The 26,982-nt window shown below is 49.1% G+C and overlaps 1 protein-coding gene across 1 annotated transcript in view; it reads right to left on the reverse strand.

Moving 5' to 3' along the window:
- Positions 1-7,197: 7,197 nt before the first annotated feature.
- Positions 7,198-26,982, reverse strand: part of Tgfa (transforming growth factor alpha) — an 81,952-nt gene continuing 62,167 nt past the window's right edge. Inside the window, exons 3-6 of the mRNA XM_032906174.1 lie at positions 20,015-20,132; positions 12,791-12,940; positions 11,380-11,489; positions 7,198-10,905 (exon numbers count right to left, since the gene is read on the reverse strand). Coding sequence (XP_032762065.1) covers positions 10,898-10,905; positions 11,380-11,489; positions 12,791-12,940; positions 20,015-20,132 — 386 coding nt within the window. The 3' untranslated portion in view covers positions 7,198-10,897. The remainder of the gene's footprint in view (positions 10,906-11,379; positions 11,490-12,790; positions 12,941-20,014; positions 20,133-26,982) is intronic.

A 26,982-nucleotide genomic window follows, 5' to 3' on the forward strand; every position in this document is an offset into this window, starting at 1 on the left:
GGTGCTAGGGTTGTGCTGGTGGCTCGTACCAAGTTCCATGAGGGCCATCAGGGTGCCAGCTGATCAGTGATTCCTGCTGTCTGTTGTCAGCACCACTAACTCTGGCTGTGGCTTCAGGGCAGGCACCTAGGGACCAGCTGGAAGGGTTGTCATGAGGAACACTGAAGGAACATCTTGGGAAAAAGGTCGTCACATGGCCGTGTGAGCTCATCATGTCACACCTTGTTGCCCTCTGGCACATACACTGTGCCTGCTTTGTGTATACCTGTGTCTCTCTTTGGGCGTTCCTACGCCTTGTGCAATGACTACTGAGTGCTTGGCACAGACCTGAATGCACGTCCCAGGCAGGTGGCACCTGGCTGGCCCAGCTCTCCCTGTGATCCCTTGGCTACCCTTGTCTCCACTGTCTTCCCTTCACAGATACTTGTGGTCTAGTGGGAAGTAGCCCGTGAGCTCATTCACGGTTCACCTGTGGTGCGCAAGTGTTTGCTTTGTGTAACACAGCTCCCAGGGATCAATACAGCTGAGAGCAACAAAAGAGAGGCACAATAGAGACGATGTCACTTACCATATGTAGAGTAAGCCCTGCTTGCCTGAGCCTTTGCCTTGCACCTGTCTTTGAGGTTTTATGTGACAATTTGTTGAAGCAGATCAAAGGTCCCCCATTAGATACAATCAATATGCTCACTCTACTACAAGGAAATAGAGGTCAGAGATGTTAATTCACCTACCCAGGGTGCACAGTATAGAGGTAGGATTTATTCAGAAGTCCACACATTTGGCCAAGACGGATTATATATAGAGATTTTTGGTATCGGTGTCATTGTGGTTCAAAGACAAATCTCCTTGACTGCTGTGCTTTTAATATACTTCAGTTTAAGGATCTAAATCTTCCTAGATGGTTAACATCACCATTTACAATAAGTTTGAGCTGTAGTCTCTTTCTCCCTTTGCTGCCTGTGACATTTGAAGACTCAGTCTTCTGTTTCATGTGTGGAATGAACACATTTTAAAACGTTTAGTATTTACTTATCTCTTCATTTATTCATTTGTGTGTGTGTGTGTGTGTGTGTGTGTGTGTGTGTGCATGTGAGTGCCTGTTTGTGTTTGTGCCTGAGTGTGTGCATGGTTAACTGTGTGTGCCTGTGTGTACATGTGCACCTGAGTGTGAGTGCCTGTGATACCTGTGTGTGCACGCCACAGTCGGGACGCAGAGGGTGGTGGACACTGGTGCTCAGTTCCCTTTCTCCTTTTTGTTTGGTCTAGGACTTCAGCCCAAAGGATGCTGCCACCCACATTCAGGGTGGGTTTTCCCTCTTCGGCTAAACCTCTCTGGAAGCATCCTCACTTGACACACCCGGAGTGTGTCTCCAGATGAATCTAAATGCAGTCAAGCTGACGAGGAAAGCTAAAATTGTGGTTTTTCTAATGCTGCTTCTTGGAGTCTTCGTGCTGTTATCTACGATGGTTGGGTCCATTTATACCCGGACAGTTGTGGTTTGGTCTCCCATTATCCATGTGGCTGTATCCATCACACTCTGGCTTTCTCTGCATACTTGACAACATGCTTGTGTGTGTGTGTGTGTGTGTGTGTGTGTGTGTGTGTGTGTCCATACTAGCCATTCTGACTGGCGGGATGCTTTGTACCTCACTGTGGTTTTTACTTGCAGTTCCCTAACAGTGATGGTGAACATTTTCTTGTGAGCTTCTTGGCTTTTTACGGATCTTCTCTTGGGGGAATGCTTATTCAGATTGTTTAGCCATCTCAAAGATGGATTCCTTAGTTTTTTGTTGCTAGGTATTTTGAGTTTCATTTAAATTCTAGACGTTAATCATTTGCCTGGTTGGACATGATGAGCCAGGGAGAGGTTGAGGCATAAGAGGAGGGTACAGGGTGTGTGGATGTGGACTTGCTGTCTACCGCGTGGATTGTGAAAGATGCTTCACAACTTCCTTAGACACAGTGGCCTCCCACTTAAAGTTTCTGCTTGCCGTAGAATTACTTTTGGTGACTTTTATTTTTGGTGTCGAATTGAGCATTTTGTGGCGATCTAGAAGTCAGCAGTAGAGAGAGCCGTGTCTCTCAAGTGATTCCAGACAGGTGCTGTCATTTCTGGTTCTGAGTTTTGGGGATCTTTTGTCTTATTCCTTTCCTGCTTGGACTTGATGGGTTTGGTTTCACGTTTTTCATCCATCCCTTTGCCTCGTTTGTGTTTGTTCATGCACAAACATGCATGTTGCATATGAGGTAGTCAGAGGACAACTTTCAGAGCCAAACCTCTCCTTCCTCTGTTTGGGATCCAGGGATCAAATGCAGGTTATCAGGCCTGGCAGGGAGAGCCTTTGCCCACTGAGCCATTTGGTTAACCCTGGAATTGAAACTTTGGTTTTTGTTTGTTTGTTTCTCGAAGAAAGAGCTCTTGAGTTGTCATTTCAAAAGCTTTCCCACCTTCCTTACTTCTTTTTTTTTTGTGTGTGTGTGTTCATTATTTTCTTCTTTCTATAGACAGTTTGTTGGTTCTTCTTATAAATTATAGACTTGAAGTGTTTTGTTATTTTGTTTGTCCTTTAGTGAAATTAATAGAGAAGATTTGACTTCAGAGCTTTAACCAGCTAGAGTACCACCACATTTTGACTGCACCTCTGGCTGTAGATGGTTAGTGATTATATTTGTTTTCTTGCTTAATTTATTTGAGTAGACTTTTCATTAAAATACTGAAGAGAAGCCAAGTGAGCAGACATCTGTCATCGGTCTTAACTGACCAAAGTTACTGATCTTTTCTTAAAATGTATTTTTACTTATGTGTATGTGTGTCTGTATATACATATGTGCACATGTGTGCAAATGCACAGAAAGAGACAGTTGTGGGGCACGTGGGTGCCAGGGTCTGATCTGGGGTCCTTTAGGAAGAGCAGCCAGTGCCCTTACCCACTGAGTCATCTCTCCAGGCCACACCCAGTTTCCCTTTTGTGGTTCTACAAATACGCATTAGGTAGTTAGCATGGGAAATATTAATTTTAGCCCTGGGGATCCAGTTGTGAATTAAGACCCCAAAGTGTTTGTTCTTACAGGGAGGGGGAAGCAGTCACGTGCAGAATGGATGACTACGTACTAAATATAAACAGTAACAGAGTCGATGAAGAACAAAAACAGAAAAGAATGACAGGCTCCTGTGGTTGGAGGTGAGGCCAGTCATGCCCAGGGCAGAGCAGGCATAATCTTAAGAAATTACGGCAGGTGTCTTAGCTTACCTTCTAGATGGAGTTGGAACAGTAACTAATTATTAGAAACAATAGGGATCATATCTTTTCCATTAGGAGGCCTATATATAATTTTCCTAAAAATATTTTGTGTGTGTGCATGCTTGTGAGTATGCCAGTGTGCATGTGTGTGTGTGTGTGTGTGTGTGTGTGTGTAAGCACGCACAAGTGTCTGTGTATTGCATGCCATGGCAAATGAACGGAAGTCAGAAGACAGCCTGTAAGAGTCAGTTTTCTCCTACCAAGAGCTTCCTAGGGACTAAGCCAAGATTGTCAGGTTTGGGGCAAGAGCCTTAAGCCACTACTCCATCCCATAGGAACCCTGATAATGTTTTAACAGCTGAAAGTGGTGGTTTTCACCTTACACTTGACATCACTGCATTACAATTATGAAAACATTAAGCTATTGTGGCAGTTATCTCTCTTATCTGATTTAGAGAAAAAACTTTATCTTTAAAGTTTTCTTTGTTTCAGAGTAAATAGACTGCAGTCTCATTGCAACTTGATAAGCCATGTTTGGTTGATATTGCAGGGAGGCCTGACATTTTCTGAAGGGAAACAGAGGAGGAATGGATCTAGGGGAGAGAGGAGCCAGAAGGGAGAGGCAGGGGAAACTGTGGTTGGGATGTAATATATGAGAGAAGCACTAAAACAAGTAAATGGTCTGGCCATGGTGGCACACAAACCTACTCCCAGCACTCAGAAGACGGGCAAATAGGTCTCTAAGGAGCTAAAGGCTAGCCTGATTTGCATAGTAAACTGCAGGCCAATCAGAACATGGGAAGACCCCGTCCCCCTCATCCTCCCCCAATAAAAGTAAGAAAGAAAAGAGAGTGGTTTCATGAAAATTGTTGTGCCAGACTTAGAGATTTGCCTCTAATGTCAGTATTTTAAGTAGGCCTTCAGGGAAACCTCTGGTTATAGACTAAATGTTTTTGAGGTGGTCCTGTGTCTTCTAAGAGACCAAGGGAAAGCCACAGTGTTTAAATGGGAGTTTAACCATCTCTGCCAGAGTCCAACCTTTCATACTCTCCTTCCCAGGATGGAAATCTCCCAGGACGCATCCCAGTCTACTCTCAGGTAAGGCTTGGGGGCAGCTGTAATAAAGCCCTGGCTGTTTGGCTAGCCAGTCATATTCACTTGGGTGATCTTTAAAGCCATGTGGGTGGAAGAGTGTAACAGGATGCTTGGGGTGTGTTTCTGATGCAGTTGAAGATAGCACCTCATTAGAGCAGAGGAAGGAGACAAAAATGACCAGTCCTGGCTGTGAACTTTACATACCAGCTTCCTGAGCTGTCTGTATATGTATGTCTGTGGGTGTGGGTGTGCACGTGTGTGTATGTGTGCATCTGTGTGTGGCCATGTATGTTTGTATGTGTATATATGCATGTGTATCTGTATGTGTGTGTCCATGTATGCATGTATGTGCATGTGTCTCTGTGTGTATTTGTGTATGTATATGTGCATGTGTGTATTGTCCATGCATGTATGTATGTACATGTGCATATGCATGTATGTGCATATGTGTGTGTATATGTGTATGTATATATCTGTAAGTATGTGAGATGTGAGATTGCAGATATGTAACCCAGCTTCATGTGGGTTCTCAGTTTTTAAACTTGTGCTTTCACCCTTGTTCGGCAAGTGCTTCACCTACTGAGTCATTTCTCAAGTCCCTTAACCACTTTAACATGTGACGTGCTGACACCATCATCTGTTTCCTGTGGCCACACCAGTCCTGGGCTCTCTGGACTTTTTCTGACACCCTTCCCCCATACCTTCTTTCATCTTGAAGATCATTAGAGGTTGGGAGATTGAGTTGGGCCATAGATTCTGGCTTTAGGATCACATTTAGGTTTTTATTCTAAGAACCAGACTGTGCACATGAGAGACCGTTCTAGCTCTGCTTTCTAAGCTAAGCTGGTGGGAACTGAGCGGATGCACAGGGGCCCAGAGCGGCAAGGTGAGGAGAAGCAGGGCGGGATGCTCTCCCAGGTCTTGGCCTCTGGGTCCCCTTCCTGACAGGCAGCAGAAGTCCCACATCTAGGCTGGGGGCTGTGCACACTGTAGGGAAAAGGGCACTTTATGCCCTCATTGTTCAATGACACCTATCACAAGCCTGCTCTGCCATGTGCCCTGTGCTAGTGGTGTGGGCTCTGGACAGTGCTCCAGTTTCCCTCTCTAGGAATTCCCTGCAGGATCTGAGACAGAAGACGCAAGCACTTCCAGGGAATCTGTATTCCTGGATAGGAAATGTTCATCAAGCCCAGTGTTCTTGCAAAGAGGCTAAACCCTGTTTCCCTTTCAGCATAAAAACTCAATTTTCATGCCCAAGAATAAAATTTCTGTAAAGCTGTCATTCATTTGTGCATAGCATTGAGCACAAATCAGTGGCCTTCCTCATAGGTGCATCCATTTTTCTTTAAGGTAATCAAGGAAGCAATCTCTGGGACTCATACAGGGATCTCCGTAGCTCTGTCCCTCATTGAAAAGTGCTTGAACCAACTCTTTGATTCCTGCTCCCTGGCTGTGAGTTGCTGAGCCCATAGGATGTCCATGCACTGGAGAGACATAGGGATGGTTTGCTAAAGACTTACAGGGACTGAGTGGACAGTTTTAGACGTATTCCTTGCAGTTAGAGACCAACAGTGGGTCCCAAGAGACAGGCCCGTGTATCCTTTCTACCAGGCTGTGCAGAGAAGATCCAAAGAGATGTACACTCGGGCATTTGGTTTGCTGTGCACTGTGGCTCTCTGCTGGTTTGTTTTAACTGTCAGCTCAATACAACGTAGAATCACTTGGGAAGAGAGTCCTAATGAGGACTTGTCTAGATCAGGTTGGCCTGTGGCATGTCCGTAGCGGGATTGTCTTGTTTGTACCTTGAGACGGGAAGTCTCACCCTGAATGTGGGTGGCACCAGGGCTGGGCCCTGAAGTGTGGAAGGGTGAAGAAAGGTCTCTCTTTGTAGTTCTGGGTATCCTGGAACCCCAAGGCTTGCTATATAAACCAGGACGGTCTTGAATACATTAAGATCTTTCTGCCTCTGCCTCTGCCTCTGTCTCTGAGTGTTGGGATTAATGGAGTGTACCACTGTCACCCAGCTCCTCTCTGTTCTTGACTGTGGATGTGATGTGACAAGTTGTTCATTTTGCTTTGACATCCATTAGCAATGGAGGTGGCCGGGAAGCTGAGTAAGCCCTTTTCTCCCCCTAAGCTGCTTTTTATCACAACAGGATGCAAACTAGAGCAAACCCCAACTGGTAATTGGATGCCATTGCTCTGCAGCACTCTGCCAAGTTTTCTCTTAGCCTCACCCAGAGCCTTCCTAGAGTCTTACAGCACAGCAGTTCTCAGCCTGGGGGATGTTACCAGGGAGCCTCAGAAGGAAGAGCCATGGGGCGGACCTGGAATTTAGTAGGCTGTGCCCCAAGCTCCGCCTTCCTAACAGTTCTAAGGAATAGAAATATACACCACACACAGCCATCCACGCTGTCTGCCTTCAGATCCCAGGGCTTCTATGAATGTTGTCAGGAAATAACCCAGAGGCATTTATTTCTACACGCTATCCTCTCTCCTAGCGGACCTCAGTTCCTCTCGGCACAGGATGAAGTGATCGTTTTTCTCCAGGTAGCAGGAAGAACTTAGTTTCTTCAGTCTGACAGAGGTCAAGTGCAGTCAGGTTTAGGATCCCCACAAAAACCACCTAGAGTTTAAGGAATCGCTTCGTGTCTAAGATTGCTTGCTGCTCTTTCAAAAGACCTGAGTCGGGTTCCCAGCACCCATGTAAGGCTGCTCACAGACTCGTGTGACACCAAAGTCAGGGTTCCAATGGCCGCCTTTGGCTAGTGCCGTAACTGCACACACCCGTACATAGACACACACGAATGAATACACATAATTAAGAATAATAAATCTGATAAGAAAACTAGCTCCCTGCCCTCACCCCCTTCACATTTTCAGAGAAAATTTTGTTTCAGCCACATTAAAGAAAAACGTCAGCCTTGATATTTAGGAAAAAAAAGAGTTCATTCCTTCATCCTTCCAAACAAGGTACAATACAACTGAGTAACAATACGCACTCTGAAAAACACAACAGTATCTTATATTCCTCACTACTCTTTAAGTATAATTCAGATATTAAGGAAAAAAGCTTCTAATCACATTAATACATTACAGAAAACCAAAATTAACTTACCACATAAAATAAATTAAAATATTACATATTAACCTTCAGTGCATCATATACAGAAGTCAGAAAGATGAGTTCTAAAAACAGCATAGGGTTCTTATAATAAACTTATTACACTATGGAGAGGGGTCACTTTCCAGTTTGGTGTGTGTACGTGCGCACATGTGTGTGCACAACACTGTGTCTTTGAGATAGATCAATGGCTTCAGGGAATACATGTTACACGAGAACATTAAAAAACAAACGTAAGCCAGGTATGGCAGTGCACACCTGTAACCCAGTAGGCTGAGGCAGAGGAATCATGGGTTCAAGGCTGGCCTGGGCTATAGAGTGAAACCCTGTGTGAGAAACGTGTTGTCTCATGTGGCCTCCCCTTGGCCTTGGAGAGAGGTCACCTTACTATTCACCATGGGACTGGGGCCTGTAGGCAGTGTCAGCGTGTTGCCGGCCCACCTAGTGGCTCACAGGCACTAGGAAACCTGGCCTGGGGACTTGCAGGGAACAACATCACCATCTAAGACTCGGGACACAGTCACTTCCCTCACCAGTGTGGGTGGGTGGGTACCAACCATGCCTCCCCACAACCTTTTTAGGAGAAAAAGGACATTGGGCATTGGGACTGTTGTTACCACCTTTTTCTGGGCACATGACAAACTGACTTATGGTTTGGGTCTGCGTATGTCCACCCAGAATCTATCTTTCAGACTGAGTCCCCATTGTAGTTTTGCATGGAGAGAACATGTCCCATCATGTGTTTAAAGTTACAGCTAGAGGGGTGTGTGTGTGTGTGTGTGTGTGTGTGTGTGTGTGTGTGTGTGTTGTGTGTAGAATTCAGAAGACATCCCGGGCAAGTTGGTTCTCTCCTTCACCAGATGGATCCCAGGGGATTGAACTCATGTTCTCAGGGATATTGGTAAGTGCCATTATTAACTGAGCTCTCTTAATGTCTCCAGAATTAGTTTCAATCCATTTAATGGGAATGTTCACAGTCCTCTGAGTCACTGTCCACTGACTTATGTGTCTGCTGACGAGTGCTCCTGACTCAGTAGCTGCACTGAGTATCAAGAGGGCCAGTGTGACCTGACAGGAGGTGCTGGTACAGCTACCCAGGTCTAACTGTGCTGTGAGATTTGTGCTGTCAGCATTTGTCTGACTTCCAAGAATCAGAGTCACCAAAGAAGCAGGGCTGTCTTATGTCAGGGCAGGGACGATGTCCAACCAGATTGGCCTCAACTTAGTCTCGGCTTCTGACTCTTCAAAGGGTATGACTGGTGGGGAAGGCACTTCTGGGAGACATTTGAGCCGGTTGCATCGGTGTACAGGCACTGGGATGGTACTGGCTGCTGTGACTGGCTGGACCTGAGAACCGGAATGTTCAGACACTAAAGCTGAGGTCCTCCCAAGATCCTCTGCCTCCACCCTCAAAGGTTTGTACTAACTTTTCCCACCTCTGCTGAGTCTTGCATGGTAACATCTTCAGGATGGGACACTAGGTGAAGAAATTCCCAATGATATTTTGATATCAGTTCAAACTCTTTAAAAGAAGTCAGACACCCAGGAGCTTCCAACAGACCCAGGAAAGACTTATCGCCATGGAAGCTAACGGTGTGAACTAAATTAAAACAAGCCCTGCACCTCCCTTTGTGTTGGCCCCGGTGAGCCAGTACGTCACTCAGGGTCTGCATTGGGGGCCCAATAGAGGGCTAACGTCCAGTGAGGTCGATGGGTGTCTGAGCAGCAGGCTACACTTGGCCTTGACCCACATGCACGACCCAAGGAAAGCAAACTTAACCTGTCCTCTTTAATAACCATAAAGACTCTGCTGGCTGCGGTGCTGTACACCAGTAAGCCCAGCTCTCAGGATGCTGAAGCAGGAGGATCTTAACTTCAAGGCCAACCTGGGCTACGCAGCAAGACCTTGTCTCACAAAACAAGATAAAACATCGAACCAAAATAATAATAATAATAATAATGACAACACAAGTGACGATTTCCGCCTGGAGCCACGTCGACTGAGTAGTTAGAGGTCAGCACTGAACCGACCCAGTTTCTTCTTGTGGAGCTTGAGGCATTGTTAACAAAGGGAGCCAGGGTTAAGACCTGGGCAGATCGATGTCTAGGTCATATGAGAAAAGAAAAAATTCACAGAGAAAGGTGGAATGGAGAAGAATGAGGAACAGGCAGAGCTTGCTGAGAATTTGGTATGTCAAACACCCCTTTTCCTGATGTTACGTTAAAGGCTCTGGAGGGTGGAGGGACCTTTAAGTTCTGAGTTGGAGAATGGCCTCCTCCACAAGCAGCTGGATGTATTTACTGTCACTCTGTCTCCTGACAGTCCTGAGCAGCACAGGGACGAGGTGGGCTCAATGGGTCAGAGCGCCCTCCAGTGCTCAGGGAACACAGCTCCTTCCCCTGAGGGGAGTGGAGAGGCTTGGTAGCGATTTCGTTAGTAATGCCAACATTCTGAAAGGGGAAACAAAACAAAACAAGACAGGGGGGCTATTTCTATTAATGCTTGAAAATAAATAGGAAAGGTAAATTTCTCCTTCTAAAAATGAGCAGAAACCAATAAAGAGGGGGTCACCTTCACGGATTTGGCCCACGGCTCACGGCTGATGCTGGAGCTGGGCTCACGAGGAGGCTAATCCAACTTAATCGAGTGATGGAATGTGCGTCCTCCCTCGGTGCCCACACAGGCTCTCTTGTCCTCTTGCCCTTGCTAACTTTGCCACAGCATATATCCAGGGACTTTCCTGTCTCAGTGGGCACAACCTCCCGATAGCAGTTTGGTTCCCAGCAGAATGCACTTTTGAGTTCTGTCTCTACAGCCCCTGGGAGGCTCCCATCCCCACAGCCTTACTTTATCAAAGTGGCTGAACATTTCTATTTGGTGTAACTTCACAGCCAGCCGCTCGTGGATCATTAACATGGATGCCCGACACTGACAAAAAGAGAATACAAACAAAACCGCGTCATCCACCTAATACATAAGACACATCATCCTGGCAACTGTTTGAGGAGATGTCAGGGCTCATGCCGGGGCCATGGTGTCTTCAAAGGACAATAGATGTTTCCCCTTGTCCATTTTGTACACCAAGCATGGAGTCTCTGTGGGGGTTAGACAGCCCATGGAGAAGAAACAGTTTGGAGTCCATGGACAGCCTTCTGGGTGTGGGTTAGCAAGAAGGCCAGCCCTTTGAGGTTCTTGTTCAACTTGCCGTTCAAATGTGGTCTCCTGGCCTCTTCTCTAGGGTGCCCAGCGGGCAGCTTTATCACACAGTTTTGAAGCTCGTAAAGGACAGAGAGCTGCCCAGGTGGTTGTACATGGAGGGGGAAGGTCTCCCAGCATGTCCCGGGGCCTGGGCACTGCTGGTGGTGTTGTCCTGAGACACCTTTCCTTGCTTGGGCTGTCATTGGCCACCTGGCCAAATTCCTCCTCTGGGATCTTCAGACCACTGGTAGACAAGATAAAAAGACACGGTAAGTTGTGTGGTCCTGAGCCATACTGGGGAGAGAAGCTTAAGGCAAGATCATCGAATGTTACTGGCTCCTCTGAGCGCCAGGCCCAGTTCCAGGTCGGCCTCAGGGGCATCGACTTCTGAAATGTTGTTTTCAGTGATAGAATATGAGTTACATCGTGTGTGTGTGTGTGTGTGTGTGTGTGTGTGTGTGTGTGTGTGTGTTCAGTGGCAAAGAAAGATGAATTACACAGTAGAGTGGAGGTTGGGGAGATATTTCTGTCAGGAGGGCTGTAGTTCAACCAGACTGGTGGCCAGTTCCCCTGTAAGGAGTGGCGGAAAAGTTCCTCACCCCACCCCACCCCACCACTGTTTTGTCTCAGCACCTCGGTGCCAACCTGGAAAATCGTGGCCATTCTCTCTAGTTGGTAGTCCCTCCCCAGAAAGAAAAGGGTGGGAGCTCCCCTTTACCTGTCTCAGAGTGGCAGCAGGCAGTCCTTCCTTTCAGGAGGGCGCTGGGCTTCTCGTGTCTGCAGACAAGGGCACGGCACCACTCACAGTGCTTGCGGACCTGACAGCAGCTGGTGACAGAGGGACAGGCTGAGCTGCACCTGCCTGGCAGGAGAGCCCCGCTGGTAGCCCTGGGTACCCACTGCGGCTTCCAGAACATCAGCCACCTCAGGACACTGAGGACCTGGACAGATCCTGACCAGCCACAAAGTACATGTTGGCTGTTGTACTTTGCATTGGCAATGTCGCTATGGCTCTGCTCTAGACTCCCCAGGTCACCTGGCTCCAGACTCCCGCTACCTGAGGGGACAGGTCAGTCACATAGCTGCTTCTCTATAGAGGGCCAGCTGAGAAGTTCTGCCAGTGTAGCAATGGCCTTACATCAGACACAAGGCCTAGGACAGCAGACCCTGGGGCTGGAGGCCATGATGCTTCAGGAGGTGGCCCTTCATCCAGGAGTGTCACTGGGCTTGTGCCTCAGATGTCCCAACAGAAGCAACTCATCAGAAAAGTGCCTCTTATTGCTCTGTGTGCACTCTGGTCAGCCTTGAAGGACAAAATCCTGGCATTGGCTTCCCACCCAGCCTCACTGAAATAGCCTTTGTGTGTTCTGCCGCCCCATTCTTGAGTGAACTGTGCTCACAGGGGGCCTTTACCTTACTGAATGTGCCCTGTGCCGATTCAAACTAGGGAAAATCTTCTGGCCCTTTGACTTAGATTTAACCATCTCAAGGAGTAAGTCTGGCTTGGTGTCTGCTGCTGGGAATACAGCACTGTATTTCCAGGGGCTCCAGTTGCACTGTCCAGGCCTGTGGGCAGCTATGGGCAAGCTACTAGAATAAGATACTCATGTAGTCTCCCTTGACCTGGGGCTCAGCTCAGCCTCCTGGAGGTTGCAATTTGGAGGATGAGAGGGTGGTAGAGGAGAAAGAGGGAAGGCAGTGTGTGGGTTGATGACAGCATCAGAACCTCTGGTGTAACTTTAGAACCTGTCAAGTGCTTTCTGCAAGGAGGAAGCACTTTCGCTGTGGTCCAAGCATGCTGGGGCCATTTCTAGCTCTCTTTGGAGCTCCTGCCCAGACCATACGTTTTCAGAAGGCTGGGTTCGAGGGCAGTGGTGGAACATGTCTTTGATTTGACATGACTTCTAGGAGAACTCGGAACCTCTGCTAGCAACCAATCCGTGCTCCAGGCATTCGCACAGCTCCACTGACACTGAGTGGAGAGACATTAACTGTCCTCAAAGCTCAGCTGACATCACTCTTACGTCACAACAGCAAGCCGATGGCTCTTTTGTTCGGTCATACTTGAGATGCCCCTGGCAGAGCAGGTGGGGGTGGGGGACATGAGCTCAGGAATGACAAATACTCACTGGATCAGCACACAGGTGATAATGAGGACAGCCAGGGCCACAATGGAGACTACCACCAGGGCAGTGATGGCCTGCTTCTTCTGGCTGGCAGCCACCACTGCCAGGAGATCTGCATGCTCACAGCGAACACCCACGTACCCAGAGTGGCAGCTGTGGGAGAAAGGAGTGTTAGCCTGCTCTTGACGGAGAACGGAGGGCTCCTTACCCAGGCTAAGTTAGAAGGATCCGGGGCCCATTGAACAAACTACAATGGGCCCTGGCATCCTTTGTGATTGGAGACAAAGCTGTGAGGCAGTGAGTCCACTCTCCTGTCAAGGTGCTGCTTGCTGAGGGGAGGGAGAACTGATCCTCTGTTTTACCAAGGGTACCCTGTGATCACTGTCCTTACGTTAGCCCTTGAGTGCCAAAGGCAGTATTGATGACAAGAAATTGATAGAATTGATAGGTGATGAAACTCCTGGTTATTGTTCCTCTGTGTGCTATGTGTGTGAATGAGTGTGTGTGTGTGTGTGTGTGCATGTGTGTGTGTGAATGAGTGTGTGTGTGCATGTGTGTGTGTGTGAATGAGTGTGTGTGTGTGTGTGAATGAGTGTGTGTGTGTGTGCGCATGTGTGTGTGTGCACGCGTTCATGTGCATGCATGTGCTGGTACAGGTGTATGGGTGCATGCACATCTCTGAAGGCCAGAAGTCGATGTTGTGTTTCTTCCTGTATCACCCTCTGCCTTATTTTGGAGACAAGGTTTCTTGCTGTATCTGGAGTTTACCTAAATGGCGAGACTGGCTGGCCATCAAGTCCCAAGGATGCTTCTGCCTCCTCAGTTATGGGATTATATAGATTGCTACTGGGGGGGGTCCTATTCTCTTAGCAGAGAAGGGGAGGGGCAGTAGAGGAGTGACTGGGTGAAGGGAGAACCCGGAAGGGGGGCAGTAATCAGATATAAAGTGAATAGATAAATAAATGGAAGAAAAAAAGGGGGCTCTAAAGAATAAAGAACACAGAGTGGATCTTGGGCTAAAAGGCCCTACTGGGTACCTGCCACTGTGTCAGACTGGCTCTACAGCCATTCCAGGTGGGATCCCTGAGTCCTCTCAGCTCCCAGAGAGGCTCCAGGATAACAGGGTATGTTTCCTCAGATCATGGCTTTTGTCCAGGGCTGAGCGTCAGCATTTGGATGATGAAGGGACAGGTGGTGAAGGGGTTAATGGCAACCAGAAGATACTGAATATTTCTATAGAAGCTACAGATGCAAGGGCACACAGTCTTTCCAGACTCATCCAGGGTGGTTTTTATCTGAAACTCAATGACTTGGGTTTTATTGTTTTGCTTTTGAGACAGGGTCTTGGCTAGCTCAAACTCATGATCCTCCTGCCTCAGCTTTTGAATGTCTGGATGGCAGCAGCATACCACCAAGTGTGGCTGCTTGTTCTTTGGTTGGGGTTCTCCGATGCTTGGTGTGTTCTCTCATTTAATCTTGTCATGAAAAAGTCAAGTCGCCTGCAGTCCCTACACCTGCTCCCCTGGGGACTTGAAGGACATTTGTACCAAGTCCACGGCTGGGATCCTGCTCCCTTTCCTTTGTCGGGCTGGTAGGCTTATTATGGGCTAGCCTCTCGAGAGACTAGAAAAGATGAGAGTAAAAATCGAGTGTGGTGTAAAGGCCTTGTGTCCTTGGGAAAGAAAGCCAGGCCGGGATAACAGGGAAATAAGAGAATGCCTGAGGTTCTAGGCCATTAGGCCGTCTACACCGACTCCCGGCTCAGCGCAGTGGGGTGCAGACAAGACCTGTCTAACTAAACAAACAAACACAAGGGGAGCAGAGAGGAGACCCCGCTCACTGGGTAGACACTGGCCTTTCCCCCGGGGGCAGATGGGGACTGGCAAGGTGGTACAGAACCCAGGGCAGGTGGGGGATGAGCTGTTGGCTTGGGCCACACAGGGTCTGAGTTGTTTGTGTCTCAACAAGTGAGACAGGTCCTCTTAGCCCATCTTCATGCTCTGACTCTGGACCCAGACGTCCCTACCGTCCAGAGGCTCCCTGAATTATGGGACCCTTTCTGTGATATTTGACACCTCCTCCATGCAAGGTCTTAATCTACATCCTGCCAGTTCGATGGTCCACATGGTCCCTACTAGCCCCAGGGTAGATGTATGCACGGGTGGCCACACATGGGTGCTTGGGCATCAAGTCTGGTATCTCTCACCTGGAACACAGTCCCTCACTCTCTCCACACTGCTCCCACAGACCACATTCTCCCTAAACTACATGCTTTCTGCATTCACCCGCACGCCAGCCTGTCTGCTTTCCCACGGCTCGCTCACTCAGAGTCTCCCAGACCCCGCCCATCATTGAGCACCCTCTCTCCCATGTGCCCAACCTCTCCCCGCTGTGCCCACCCTCTCTCCCCTGTGCCCACCCTCTCTCCCCTCTCTCCCCTGTGCCCACCCTCTCTCCCCTGTGCCCACCCTCTCTCCCCTGTGCCCACCCTCTCTCCCCTGTGCCCACCCTCTCTCCCCTGTGCCCACCCTCTCTCTCCTGTGCCCCCCCTCTCTCCCCTGTGCCCAACCTCTCCCCTGTGCCCACCCTCTCTCCCCTGTGCCCCAACCTCTCCCCGCTGTGCCCACCCTCTCTCCCCTGTGCCCACCCTCTCTCTCCCTGTGCCCACCCTCTCTCTCCTGTGCCCACCCTCTCTCTCTCCTGTGCCCACCCTCTCTCCCCTGTGCCCACCTCTCCCCTGTGCCCACCCTCTCTCTCCTGTGCCCACCCTCTCTCCCCACCCTCCTTGCTCCTGGGGTCTGGCCTTGACCTACAAAATGCCCTGCTTCTCAGCAGTTCCTCATGAATGGGACAAAGGCAAGAAGTGACATCTTGTCTTCTCCTTAATTCCCAATCTTCTAATATTAGACTTAATTATGCCGATTATTTTAAGCACAAGTCACACAAGGAGGGAGGAGTGTCACCTCACCTGGCCACAGATGAGCCACACCCTCACTCTGATGCCACTTCTACCTCTGTCAGGCAGATTAAAGAGAAATGTACCTGTGTGTGTGTGTGTGTGTGTGTGTGTGTGTGTGTGTGTGCGTGCACGTGTGTGTGTATGCATGCATGCGTGCATAAGTGACTAAAATTCATTACATAAATGTATAAAACTGTAAGTTTTTTAATAAAAACAAACAATAAAAAAACTGAATAAAAAAGAAACCCCAAGCGAACATTCTCAGGCCTGCAGGACTGAGGGCGGAGCTCAGAGGGACAGTGCTTGCCTTGCATGCACAAAGCCCCAGGTTCACACCTAGCAACACACCCAAGAAAAGCAGAAAGCAGAAACCCTCTGCAAACCCACTTTAGAGGAAGCACATTGATTTCTGTGCCTTAGATTCACCAAACTCCTCTTCTGTCCAGATGGTGCCCCATGCGCTATGCTAACCAAGGCTGGGCATTATCTCTGTACTCAATGATACTTTGTATTTCAGGTCAGATCCTCAGGGCAGGAGCTCAAAGGTACACAGCTTGGCACAGGCTCTGTAGCCAAATTGGCCCGTGTTCAAAGCCCTTTCTTCACTTCCTGTCTATGTAACTTCAAGCCAGTAACTGCTCTTTACCTTCAAGAAGGCTAAAGGAGCCTTGTCCACATCGGCGAGCCGTGCTCAGCACAGAGGCAGGCTATGTCTCTGTTAGGTATGGAATTAGACAGCGGGGGATGGGCTGGGAGGCGGCTCAGTTGGAAAGGGCTTGCCTTACAGTGTGAGGATCTGAGGTCGAGCACCTGAGTGAAGCTTGTCTCTGATCACATTTTGTATCAGCTTGTGCGTCACACGCATCATCCCACGGGGCTAGGCTGGGAGCAGACTCCCTGGACCGCTGGAATGAGAACTGAGCTCACCTGAATCAAGAACTGGGTGTGGTTCAGAGGCAGAGAACACTCGTTTAGCCCTGGGTTCCATTCCCACCTCTGAAATAACTAAAAGAACTGGATCCACCCCATACTACTATCTTTCCCATGGGGCTGGGAGGCCAGGGCTTCCTCTTTAGCACAGAGGGAAGGGTCTCTTGGGACACCTCCTAGAGCTTTTCAGTGATGACACAGAACTCACACCCTTGCCACCTCCCAGTGTTCAGAGCTTAAAATTCTGGTCATGGACCTGAAAACTAAACCCTACTTAATTAAATCAATGAATGTGGATCGGTGCTCGTGTCCAGAGGCACAGCAGCAATCTCTTTGCAGTACTCTCTGTGCTCCCATGGCTGAGGCTGAATGGGTCCAGGTCACATGTATGGGACACTCAGCTGGATTTCAACTCAGGTCTGTCTGACCCCTCAGATCCCGAGAGAGACCCTCGCTGTCTGCTTTGGGTGGAGGTGGGGCAGGACAAAACCAAGGCATAATTCTCTCCAGTCCTGCCATGGGGTAATGTCATGCTACACCCCTGCTTGTCTGAAGTCACACCACCTTGCTCCCCCACTGGTGTTCAGAGGCTGATGGAGGTGCCTGTGGGGGTTCAAATCCCCCACATCTGGATCTGATCTCTGTGGCTGTAGGGCTGCCTGCCTGCCTGTGCCGGAATGTTGCTCATGGTCCGCTCTCTCTAGTGTCTGGCTATTCCGATTCACTGGCATGCATTGTGGCCAGCTCCCTGGCCAGGCCATCGGGGAATGTTTTCTTTGAGTGACAGAGATGTGTTTCTCTGGGGTCACTGACAGGCTCTTCAGTCACCAGGAACATCCAAGACAGTCTCCTGTGGCTCCTCACACTGGTCACCTGAGTGGATTCTGCCTCCTTCCGTCAGTAGACACATCACGTGCCCATGCCACCTAGGTACAAGGGTGGTCCCTGACCTTACATCTCCATAGTTTTCTGTTTCCTACATATCTTCCTGCCATGGTGTTGGACTCCAGTGAGATTTCTACAGCGTTCAGACGAACAGTCTCGGGCTTGTCTGAAACAAGCACATTTGAGGATGATTTTCGAGATTGTCTGACGAGTGGTATATTTTTTTATCCCCTAGTTTTAGAGTATGAAATGTTGCTTTAGGTTTTCTGGGAACCTAATTCTTCTTGGAGAGTGTGCTGAGAAGCAGTGCCCGCCTCTGCACCACATTCTCAGCTTGCTAGGGTTTCTTTACGAGTCCCTGACAGATGGGGCCCTACCTCAGGTATGTCAGTTTTATTGACCAGAATGTTGCATGTGTCAGCTCCTCCAAGCCGGGAAGTTCTTAAGAGCGGGGACAGAATGTTCTGGCTTTCCCTGTAGAGACTCGGAGTTTCTGGTCTGGTGGGAATTTGGTAGCTAGAACATTCTTTTGGTTACTATAAATATAAAGAAGGTGTAAGGTGTGGTCCTGTCTCTCAGAGCTGATGCATCAGAAGGGGTAGAGAAGCAAACCTTACCAGGTCTCCAGGTCAGGACAATGTGCCTTGCTTGGAGAGACTGGCTCTGGGCCCCCAGAGTGTTGTGCAGAGGAGAGGGCCTTGCCCTCGCAGCCCCCACAGTCTCTGATGCTAAAAGGGCCCTCTGTGGATTAAGGGCCACTCGCTGACAACACTCAGGGGTCATGTGACTGGTGAGAGGGAACCAGTGGGTTACTGTAAGAAAACAGGGATGGCAGTAGGTGGTGGACACCAGCATCCTGCTTTGGTGTCAGGCTATCCTGGGGGAAGGTGGGAGCCAGAGAGCTGGAGAGGACAGCCCTGTCTGGGTAGATACACCCATGTCTGGGTACATACACCCATGGGGAGTCAGGGCAATACTGTGTCTTCTGTTGAGTCAAGAGAAGCTGAGCACCTGTTGGGAAGTGTGAAGCCCAACTTCCAAGATGTACACAAGGACTTAGGGTCACCAGAGAAGAATTTGCAGTGTCATCTGTCACAGTAACATGCCCATAGGCTAAATACTGCCCCCAGACCCCCAAGATACAGTAGGGAAACTGAGAGAAGAAGGTGGTTGCTGTTTTCCATGGCCTTGGCTTTCCCAGGTTGGCAGAGTGTCCTATTCTCAGCCCTCGTCTCCAAAGGAGGCTTGTGACGGAGTCAGTACGACTGGTCCTGACCAGTTCGCTTGCTAGAGTAAAATGCCCAAAGTATCCTTGGAGACAGGGAGCTTGATGACTTGAGGTGAATTTTGTGACAGAAGCATTTATGTTCATCTTGTCACAGTCACAACAATGGTCATCTGCAAACATCTCTTTGTGAACTTACATGGCTCCCACTGTCCAGAGGATAAAGGCTCCGTTTCAGGGGACCCTGCTCTCCGGTTGCATCTTCTGCCTACCTGCTGCGGGTTCCTACCTGCTGCGGGTTCCTACCTGCTGCGGGTTCCTACCTGCTGCGGGTTCCTACCTGCTGCGGGTTCCTACCTGCTGCGGGTTCCTACCTGCTGCGGGTTCCGACCTGCTGCGGGTTCTGACCTGCAGCAGCCCTCAGCACCTGTGACTGCACATCTTTCTGCGATTACTACTGGCTCTTTTTTTATTTATGTGTGGAAGTGTGTGCACGCAAGTGTGTGTTCATGTGTGCATGCAAGTGTATGTGCCCAGACACATACGTTTGACACACATGTGGAGGTCATAGGGTGACCTTAAGGGTTGGTCTTCACCTCTTGTTTGAGACGGGATTTCCTTGTTCGTTGTTGTATACACCAGGCTAGCTGGACGCTGAGCTTCTGACAATTCTCCTGCCTCTGACCCCATCTCCTGGTACAGGTGCACTAGGATTACAGACATCACCCCTACTGCACTGGCTATCAGGTCATCAGGCTTATGTGGCGAGTGCCTTACCCTCCGAGCCATCTCCCCACCCCCTATTGTTGGCTCGTGTGTCATGTGTGAGGGAGGCTCAGTGCCTGCACAGGGCTTTGTGAGCCACCAGGGAGTTGGAGCCACCATGGTGTGATGTGAGCACTGACCCTTTGCACACCCTTCCAGCTACTTCACAGGCTGGATACAGAGTGTGGGGTGCATGGAAACTTCATCATAGAGGTTCAAGTACCCAGGTCAATGTTTTCCTCCAGGAACTCTCTAAGTAGAAAACTGAACTCTAGTCAGTTTGCTGTTTAAAAAACAGATCCCAGCTCCAGCACCCTGGGACTCCTTGCCCCCTGGACATCTGGTTGGCAGTTGCCCAGCCCTCTGGGTCTCAGATAGAGAGCCAGCCACATAGAAGCAAGCAAGCACTCTTTTATTGGGTGCCTGACCACCCCTGCCCTCCCCAAGTCTAGGGGATACTTACACACATGCTGGCTTCTCTTCCTGCACCAAAAACCTGCAGGTCCCATGGAAGCAGTACTGAGTGTGGGAATCTGGGCACTTGTTGAAGTGAGACACCACTGCAGCCGCCACGGGTGAGTCTGCTGGGGCAGAGAGACATCGTCAGACCTGGCATAGCTCACACTCAGGAGGAACTTCTGCCCTCATCTGATGCCTTCTGCAAAACTCATTCCTGATACCCAGCCAGGACTCAGAGTCTTCCTTACGCAGCCTGGGTATTTTTCTAAGATAACAAAATAATTTCTCCAAAGGCTTTGGTATAATTCAAAGATAGCTAGTTAGGTTCATTTGCAAAGTGGCGCACACCTGAAATCCTAGCACCCAGGAGGTAGAGGCAGAAGGGTCAGGAATTCAAAGCTAACCTAGTCTATATGTGGAGCTTGAGGTCGGTCCAGATTCCATCATCTCCAAACCCAAAAGGGACTAAGGAGTATCTCAGTGGGCAAAGTGATCACTGTGCAAAGATGAGGACCTGAGTCTGGGTTCCAGCACCCACATAAGAAGACATTACAGTGAGGATTGCAGCTCCAGCATTGTAGCCCCTGAGGGATCACCACACTGCAGAGCTCTATGCCTTGTAACAGAATAAAGGTGCTCATTACAGAAATACACCAACACACATGCAGGACGGACTCAACTTTCCTGCGTCTGTGTTCAGAGTCTTTGAAGGAGTCACTGTAAGCCAAGGCAGATTACCACCTCAATAACATCCCAAAGATGCCTGCCAGTGTACCCCCTGTCTCCTGTGCCATCACACAGCCCCAAAACTGGACTCACACCATGAAGAAAGTCCACATGACACCCAAAGGTTTGTCTCTCTGTCCTTGGAGCACAGGGTGAGAATGGGAAGCCTGTTACTTCTTGTTCTCTGGTTTTTGGGTCTTGTGTAGCCCAGGCTGGTCTAGAATTCAATATGTAGCCCAGGCTAGCCTCATCCTAGCCCACTATCTGCCTGCTACCTATAATGCATGCTTCCAGTCCTTTCTGATGCCCTTCTTTAGGCTAAAGGCCTCAGAAAGGCTGAATGAGCAGTGCTAACCCATGCTACAACAGCTAAATGGTAGTTGAAAAGAAAACCCTTTGCTTTAACTACAGTGATACAATTACCTTCGAAACTTTACCAGGAGCTTAATAGATTGCTGAACTGCCGAAGTAGTTCATTGAAACTACTGATATATCACAAAAACCACCGTAGAGAATAAAGCACGTCTTAATCCTCTGTTCATCAAGAGTCATAAAAACACAACACACACCGACATACTTGTCAACTTAAATTCCTCTTCTAAAAATCAAGGGCAATCACATTGTGACTAGGAAACTGCCTTTGTCTGGCATAAAAGTGTTTGTGGCCACCTAGGGCACCTCGGGGTACACTCAGATCTACACACAAGCTCATTCCTACTGACGTTCAAGGCTGTAAGGCTGGAGAGGGCTCTGCTGTGTGCCAGGTCCTGTCCTTAACTGTGTCAAGGCAGGGCAGGCAACTGACCAAAGATGGGTTTTGCCCGGGTATTGTCTCCTCATTGGGTAGGGGCAACATTGCTTCTAGTTTATCTAAGTAAGTTTATGAGGAGACTCCAAGTTCCTGATATCTTCCCCCAAGATTGGTTCTCTCAACTTCTTTTTCTCCTTTTATTTTTTAAATTAAAGTGTGTGTGTGTGTGTGTGTGTGTGTGTGTGTGTGTGTGTGTGTGTGACACTGCAAATGCTGGCAACTGAGTTTGAGTCCTCTGGAAGAGCATTACTGGATCTAAACTACTGGGTTATACCTCCAGCTCTTTCTCCTTGCTTAAAGGTGTCATTATGTAGCCCAGGCTGGCCCCAAATTTATATAAATTATCCTACTTTAGCTGAGGGCTAGAATTATAGGTGTGTACCATGACGCTTGTCCCCCTCTTTCCCTTGCCCCTCCCTTCTCTTTCTAAAACTCAATAAAATATCAAGAGCCATAAGGAAAGCTTAAGGAAATATAGCCAGGTAGAAAAGGTGGGGGAAGGGTAGGATACTGGGCAACATCTAAAGAAGGGCTGGCCCTTGGAGGGCAGGCCAGGCCCAGTCTCCTGCCCAGGGCCATCTCGTACAGGCACCATGTCTGATTAGCTATGGGGCTGATAGGAAAAGCAAATGTTCTGGTTAGGGAGTAGCCCAGCACCAGGCACTTGTAAGCAGCTGGGGTTTCAAAACTGCTCAGTTCCTGTCGTGAAGTTGACGAGAGGCCTCTCCATCCTGGAGACCCGACACCCATCTTGTGGACATACTGCTCTCTGGGGAAACTATGAAGGAGAGACCACAGACTCACTAATAAGGCCCAGAGCCCAGCCCAGCTCACAGAAAGAGTCTGGAATAGTAATCAGGGGAAGAGGAAGTCCCTGCCTCATCCACAGCAGGGTCAGAAGCCTGGGCAGACACCATCTGCAGGGTCTCTGGGAGTTGAAGTAGGGGAGCTCCAAGGTTGCCACAGCCACACCCCCGAGCAGTCTTGAGGAGGAGCCCTAATTGGCCTGTGTGTCTAGCCAGCTGATGGGGACCTACGAGACATCTTCCCCAGATGTAGCATTTGCCGGTTGTAAAGCTGACGTCATTTATAGCCCTTCCATCACTTCCGTAAGTAACCCAAGTAACTTTCCAACATGACAACATGACATCGGGCAGGATTTCCAGCCAAGGGTAGCAGTTCAGAGGCAACAATGGCAGAGCTGACTTCAGCCAGGGAAAAGCAGACACCAGAAGGGCGTTCCCTTCAGAGCTAGACAAGTATTTTACCATGAGGTCAAGCTGGAGACCCTATGGTTGAGGGAGGCTGGGTTCAGGGCAGCAGGCCTGGCTGTAGGGCTGGGAGGGGAATCATCTGACTCCACACAAGTGCTGTGGTACTCACTCCCCATACACACCCACATAAAAGATAGAAGATAGATGATAGATACATAGATAGATAGATGATAGACAGACAGATAGATAGTAGATAGATGACAGATAGATAGATAGATAGATAGACAGATAGGCAGATAGACAGACAGATAGATAGATAGAAAAGTAACCAACCAACCAACCAACCAGTTAAACCAATAAATAAGTAAGTGTAAAAGGTAAGTGTGCTTCCTATAACAGGATCCCAGAACACAGAAGTTCTAGATCGTTCAGCAGTCTTTTCCTGTCCTGGCTGATTTCCACCCTGTTGGGATTCGTCATTTCCCCTGTAAACTGACTTCAGGGCGCCCACCAGGCCCTATCCTCTCATTTAAAAGAAAGCGTTCTTCATTATTTTGCCAAATCTTGAACTACCGTGTAGCCTGTGATTAGTCTTTCAGATCCGGGAACTAGACATGCAGACAGCACACGGCTACAAGGCGCTAGAACTAAATGCTTGGCTTGTTCTTCTCTGACTTTGAGCAGAGCAAGAGTTGTAGGAAGTGAGGGCGCTGCCTACGTCTGAGATGTGAAACGCTGGGAGGCACAGGATCGAGTCTTCAAAAGCATCAGGGGAGGGAATGCTTAATGGAGGCAGCTCCTGGCAGAGGGGACGCTTTTGGGAGAAACGAGAGGGAACTCTGCTCTTTGAAAGAGGAGGAAACTGAATATGGCAACTTTTCACTCCCACAGGGGAGCACTGGCCAGAACCACACACAGATGCAAAGGGGATTTTCAGATGCCTGAGCAAAGGTCTACTGAGGAGTAGCTGGGCTGGGCTGGGGGCCCATGCATGACCTGTGATCTGCCTGCCGTTACACCTCTGCGCTATACCTCTGGTGCTCATGCCCAGGAAAACTGTGAGTTTCTGGTTCAGGGCAAGGCTTGGGCGGAGCTGAAATGGTTTCTGCAACTTGAAAGAAGTCACTGGGGTGCAACACAGGGAGCACAGGAACCAGTTTGATTTCCCCTGCTCATTTCTTGCTCCAGACAACAACCAAGAGTTATGATTGAACCAAACTTAAAGGCAGGCACCACCTTCTACCTTCCTACAGAGACACTGGCTACTGACAGCCCATGTCGGTGTAAGGAAATCAGACAGGGAGTCCAGCGCCATCGCTATCCTGGGGATCCCACCCCCAAGGGGCTCTCCTGCTGCGTCCACTTTGAAGTCAAAGGCAGAGCCAGCATCAAGTTCGAAGCTTCTTTCTCTTTCAGAGAGAGTGCAGACAGGCCTGGCCAGGAGCCTGCTGCAGCTGAGGGAGCTGAGTTTACAGTTTCAATCCAGCTGGGTTTTCGGAGGCAGGACTGTGAGGCTGGTAACTGGCATTAATGACATGAGCCACTGGCGGGCCATCTGACGGCAGGCGTCACACTCAGCATGGTGGGAGGCCACTGCTACTCTGTCTGCTGAATGAAGGAACCTGGGCAGAGGGCAGTGACGATGGTTCCATGCTGCTCACTCATTCAAGGCAGAGCTGTCCTGGCTCCTCCTCTGACACCTGACCACCACTTCAGGGCGTGCTCATGTGTGTAGAGGGGCAGGAAATCTTTAATGGGCACCATCACACCCAGACATTTGGAGATAAACAAGTCTGGGATTACTAAAAAAAATTCAGGAGCATTTTAGGATGAAAAGGGCTGAGATTCCCAAGGAGAATGGCTTAGACTGGCAAAGAAAATTTGGGAGCCTAAAATGTCAGTGAGTTAATTTGAAGTTTGGGATGGAGTTGGCTTCTGTGCACCCCACCTGATGTCACAATATGTACATTTCAGGGGTCGCCTATCTGCACCTGAGTATTGCTAGGGACCCTACCTACTTCCCTTGGAGTAGGGAAGGCCAGTCCCCTTCTAGCCTGAGTTCTATTTCATGGACTACAGGGGTGAAAGAGGGCAGATGGCTCCCTTCCCACAGCTGTTACTGCTCAGGAGACCCTGGGCTCAGCCTACAAGTTGTTCTTTTTGTCTATCCCAAAGTCTTGGTAATTTTAAGGGGGGAAAAAGTAGGCTATGCTTTTGCTTTGAAGACAGATGCCAAATGTCCCCCACCCCAGCATTTTAATCATTTGATCTCAAGCAGAAAGACCGTTTCTTTCATATCTTCAAACCAGAAAGCCCTTATTTTAATGCCGTGTTCTCGGGTGTCAGCTGGCGTTCTGAAAACACTCCCCCCCCCCGCCAATTTTCATTCATGCGGTCAATAAGGGAATACCTGTACTGAGCTCACAGAATCGGAATAGGAGGGCTCTGGGAGCCACAGGTGAGCCCTGCCAGCTGGGGAATTCTGCCCCTGCTTTGTTGAAGGAAGAGTCCCGTTAGAGCCCGGGGCTACCTGCCTTTGCCAGCTCTGAGTCTCTATTCTCTTTATAAATGGCAAGATTGTTAGGTAGAGTGGCTGACAGGAAACCCTCAATCAGCCCTGAGGAAAAAAAGGCTCCCCTCTGCTAAGTCTTTGAACCCTAATCCCTTCAAACCCTCTGCATCAAGGACTATAAACACTACACAGGCAGTTGTTTTTCTAGAATATTTTGTGTCCTCAGAACTTTTGGGGATGGTACCCAAGGCCTTGTGCATTTGAAGCAAATGCTCTACCACCAAGCCACACCCTCTGTCCTCAGAATCTCCAGCAGACGTCTTATTTATGCAATTTTTACACAAAGTCTCCGTGGGTAGATGATGTGTGTCTAATTCTGAATGAGGGGACTGAGGCTCCAGGAGGTGAAATTGAGGCAAACTCAGAAGCCTTAAAAACACAGGAGTAAGCCACACAGCGGTGGTTCATGCCTTTAATGCCACCATTCGGGAGGCAGAGGCAAGTGGATTTCTGAGTTTGAGGCCATCCTGGTTTACAGAATGAGTTCCAGGGCAACTAAGGCTACACAGGGAAATGCTGTTTCAGAAGACACCCTCCTCCTCCTCTTCTTCCTCCTCCTCTTCCCCCTCCTCTTCCTCCTCCTCCTCCTCCTCCTCCTCCTCCTCCACCTCCTCATCCTCCCCCCCCCTCCTCCCCTTCATCCTCTTCTTCTTCCTCCTTCCTCTCCTCCTCCTCCTCCACCTTCTCTTCCTTCTCCTCCTCTTCCCCCTCTTCCTCCTTCTTCTCCTCCTCTTCCTCCTCCTCCTCTTCCTCCTCCACCTCCTCTTCCTTCTCCTCCTCTTCCTCCTTTCTCCTCCTCCTCTTCTTCTTCCCCCTTCCTCTCCCCTTCTCCTCCTCCCCTTCCTCCCTCCCTCCCTCCTCCTCCTCCTCCTCCTCCTCATCATCATCATCATCATCAACAACAAGAATAAGAACAAGAAGAACAAACACCACAGGAGTAGGGGCTCAGTGGGTAAAGGTATTTGCTACTAAAACTTATCACTTGTGTCGATCCCTACAGGTGGGAGGAGACAAGCTGTCCTCTGATCTTCACACAGGTCCCATGGCACATGTAAACACAGACACAGACACAATATAAACACTCTCCTAATAAAACTGTAGGAGGAAGGCCAGGCACGGTGATGTAACTGAGTAATACACTTGAGAGGCTGAGGCAGGGTGGGGCATGAGTGTGAGCCTAGCCTGGGATACATCGTAAGTCCCCATCTCTGTCTCTACAGAATAAAGCAGTTGCTGCAAGGGGAGAGCCTTTGGTCTCAGACACATGTGGCCTTTTGTCCTTTCGAGTGTGCCACTGGTGTGGAGCAGCTGCCTTGACAGCCCTTCTGTCAAGATCCCGTCCCAAGGGAAGAGGTCTCAATGTTGGGAGGGCATTGTGGGTGAATATTTTTTTTGTAGTTTTTTTGTTTTTTTAATTTCACAAGATGGTGGCTTTAAGAGTTTGAAACAATACTGAAGCTTCAAACTCTGAGGGTTTGGGGGTGCAAACTCTGAGGGCTTAGGGGTGCAAACTCTGAGGGTTTAGGGGTGCAAACTCTGAGGGTTTGGGGTGCGCAGCCTGGCTTTATGTCTACTGTTTTAACCACAAGGCTGTAGTGTTGGTTACAAGACTGGGCTACAGGCATTTGGATCTGAATTTGAACAAGTAA

This window comes from Rattus rattus, chromosome 6 (assembly GCF_011064425.1).
Source record: "Rattus rattus isolate New Zealand chromosome 6, Rrattus_CSIRO_v1, whole genome shotgun sequence".
NCBI classification, from domain to species: domain Eukaryota; kingdom Metazoa; phylum Chordata; class Mammalia; order Rodentia; family Muridae; genus Rattus; species Rattus rattus.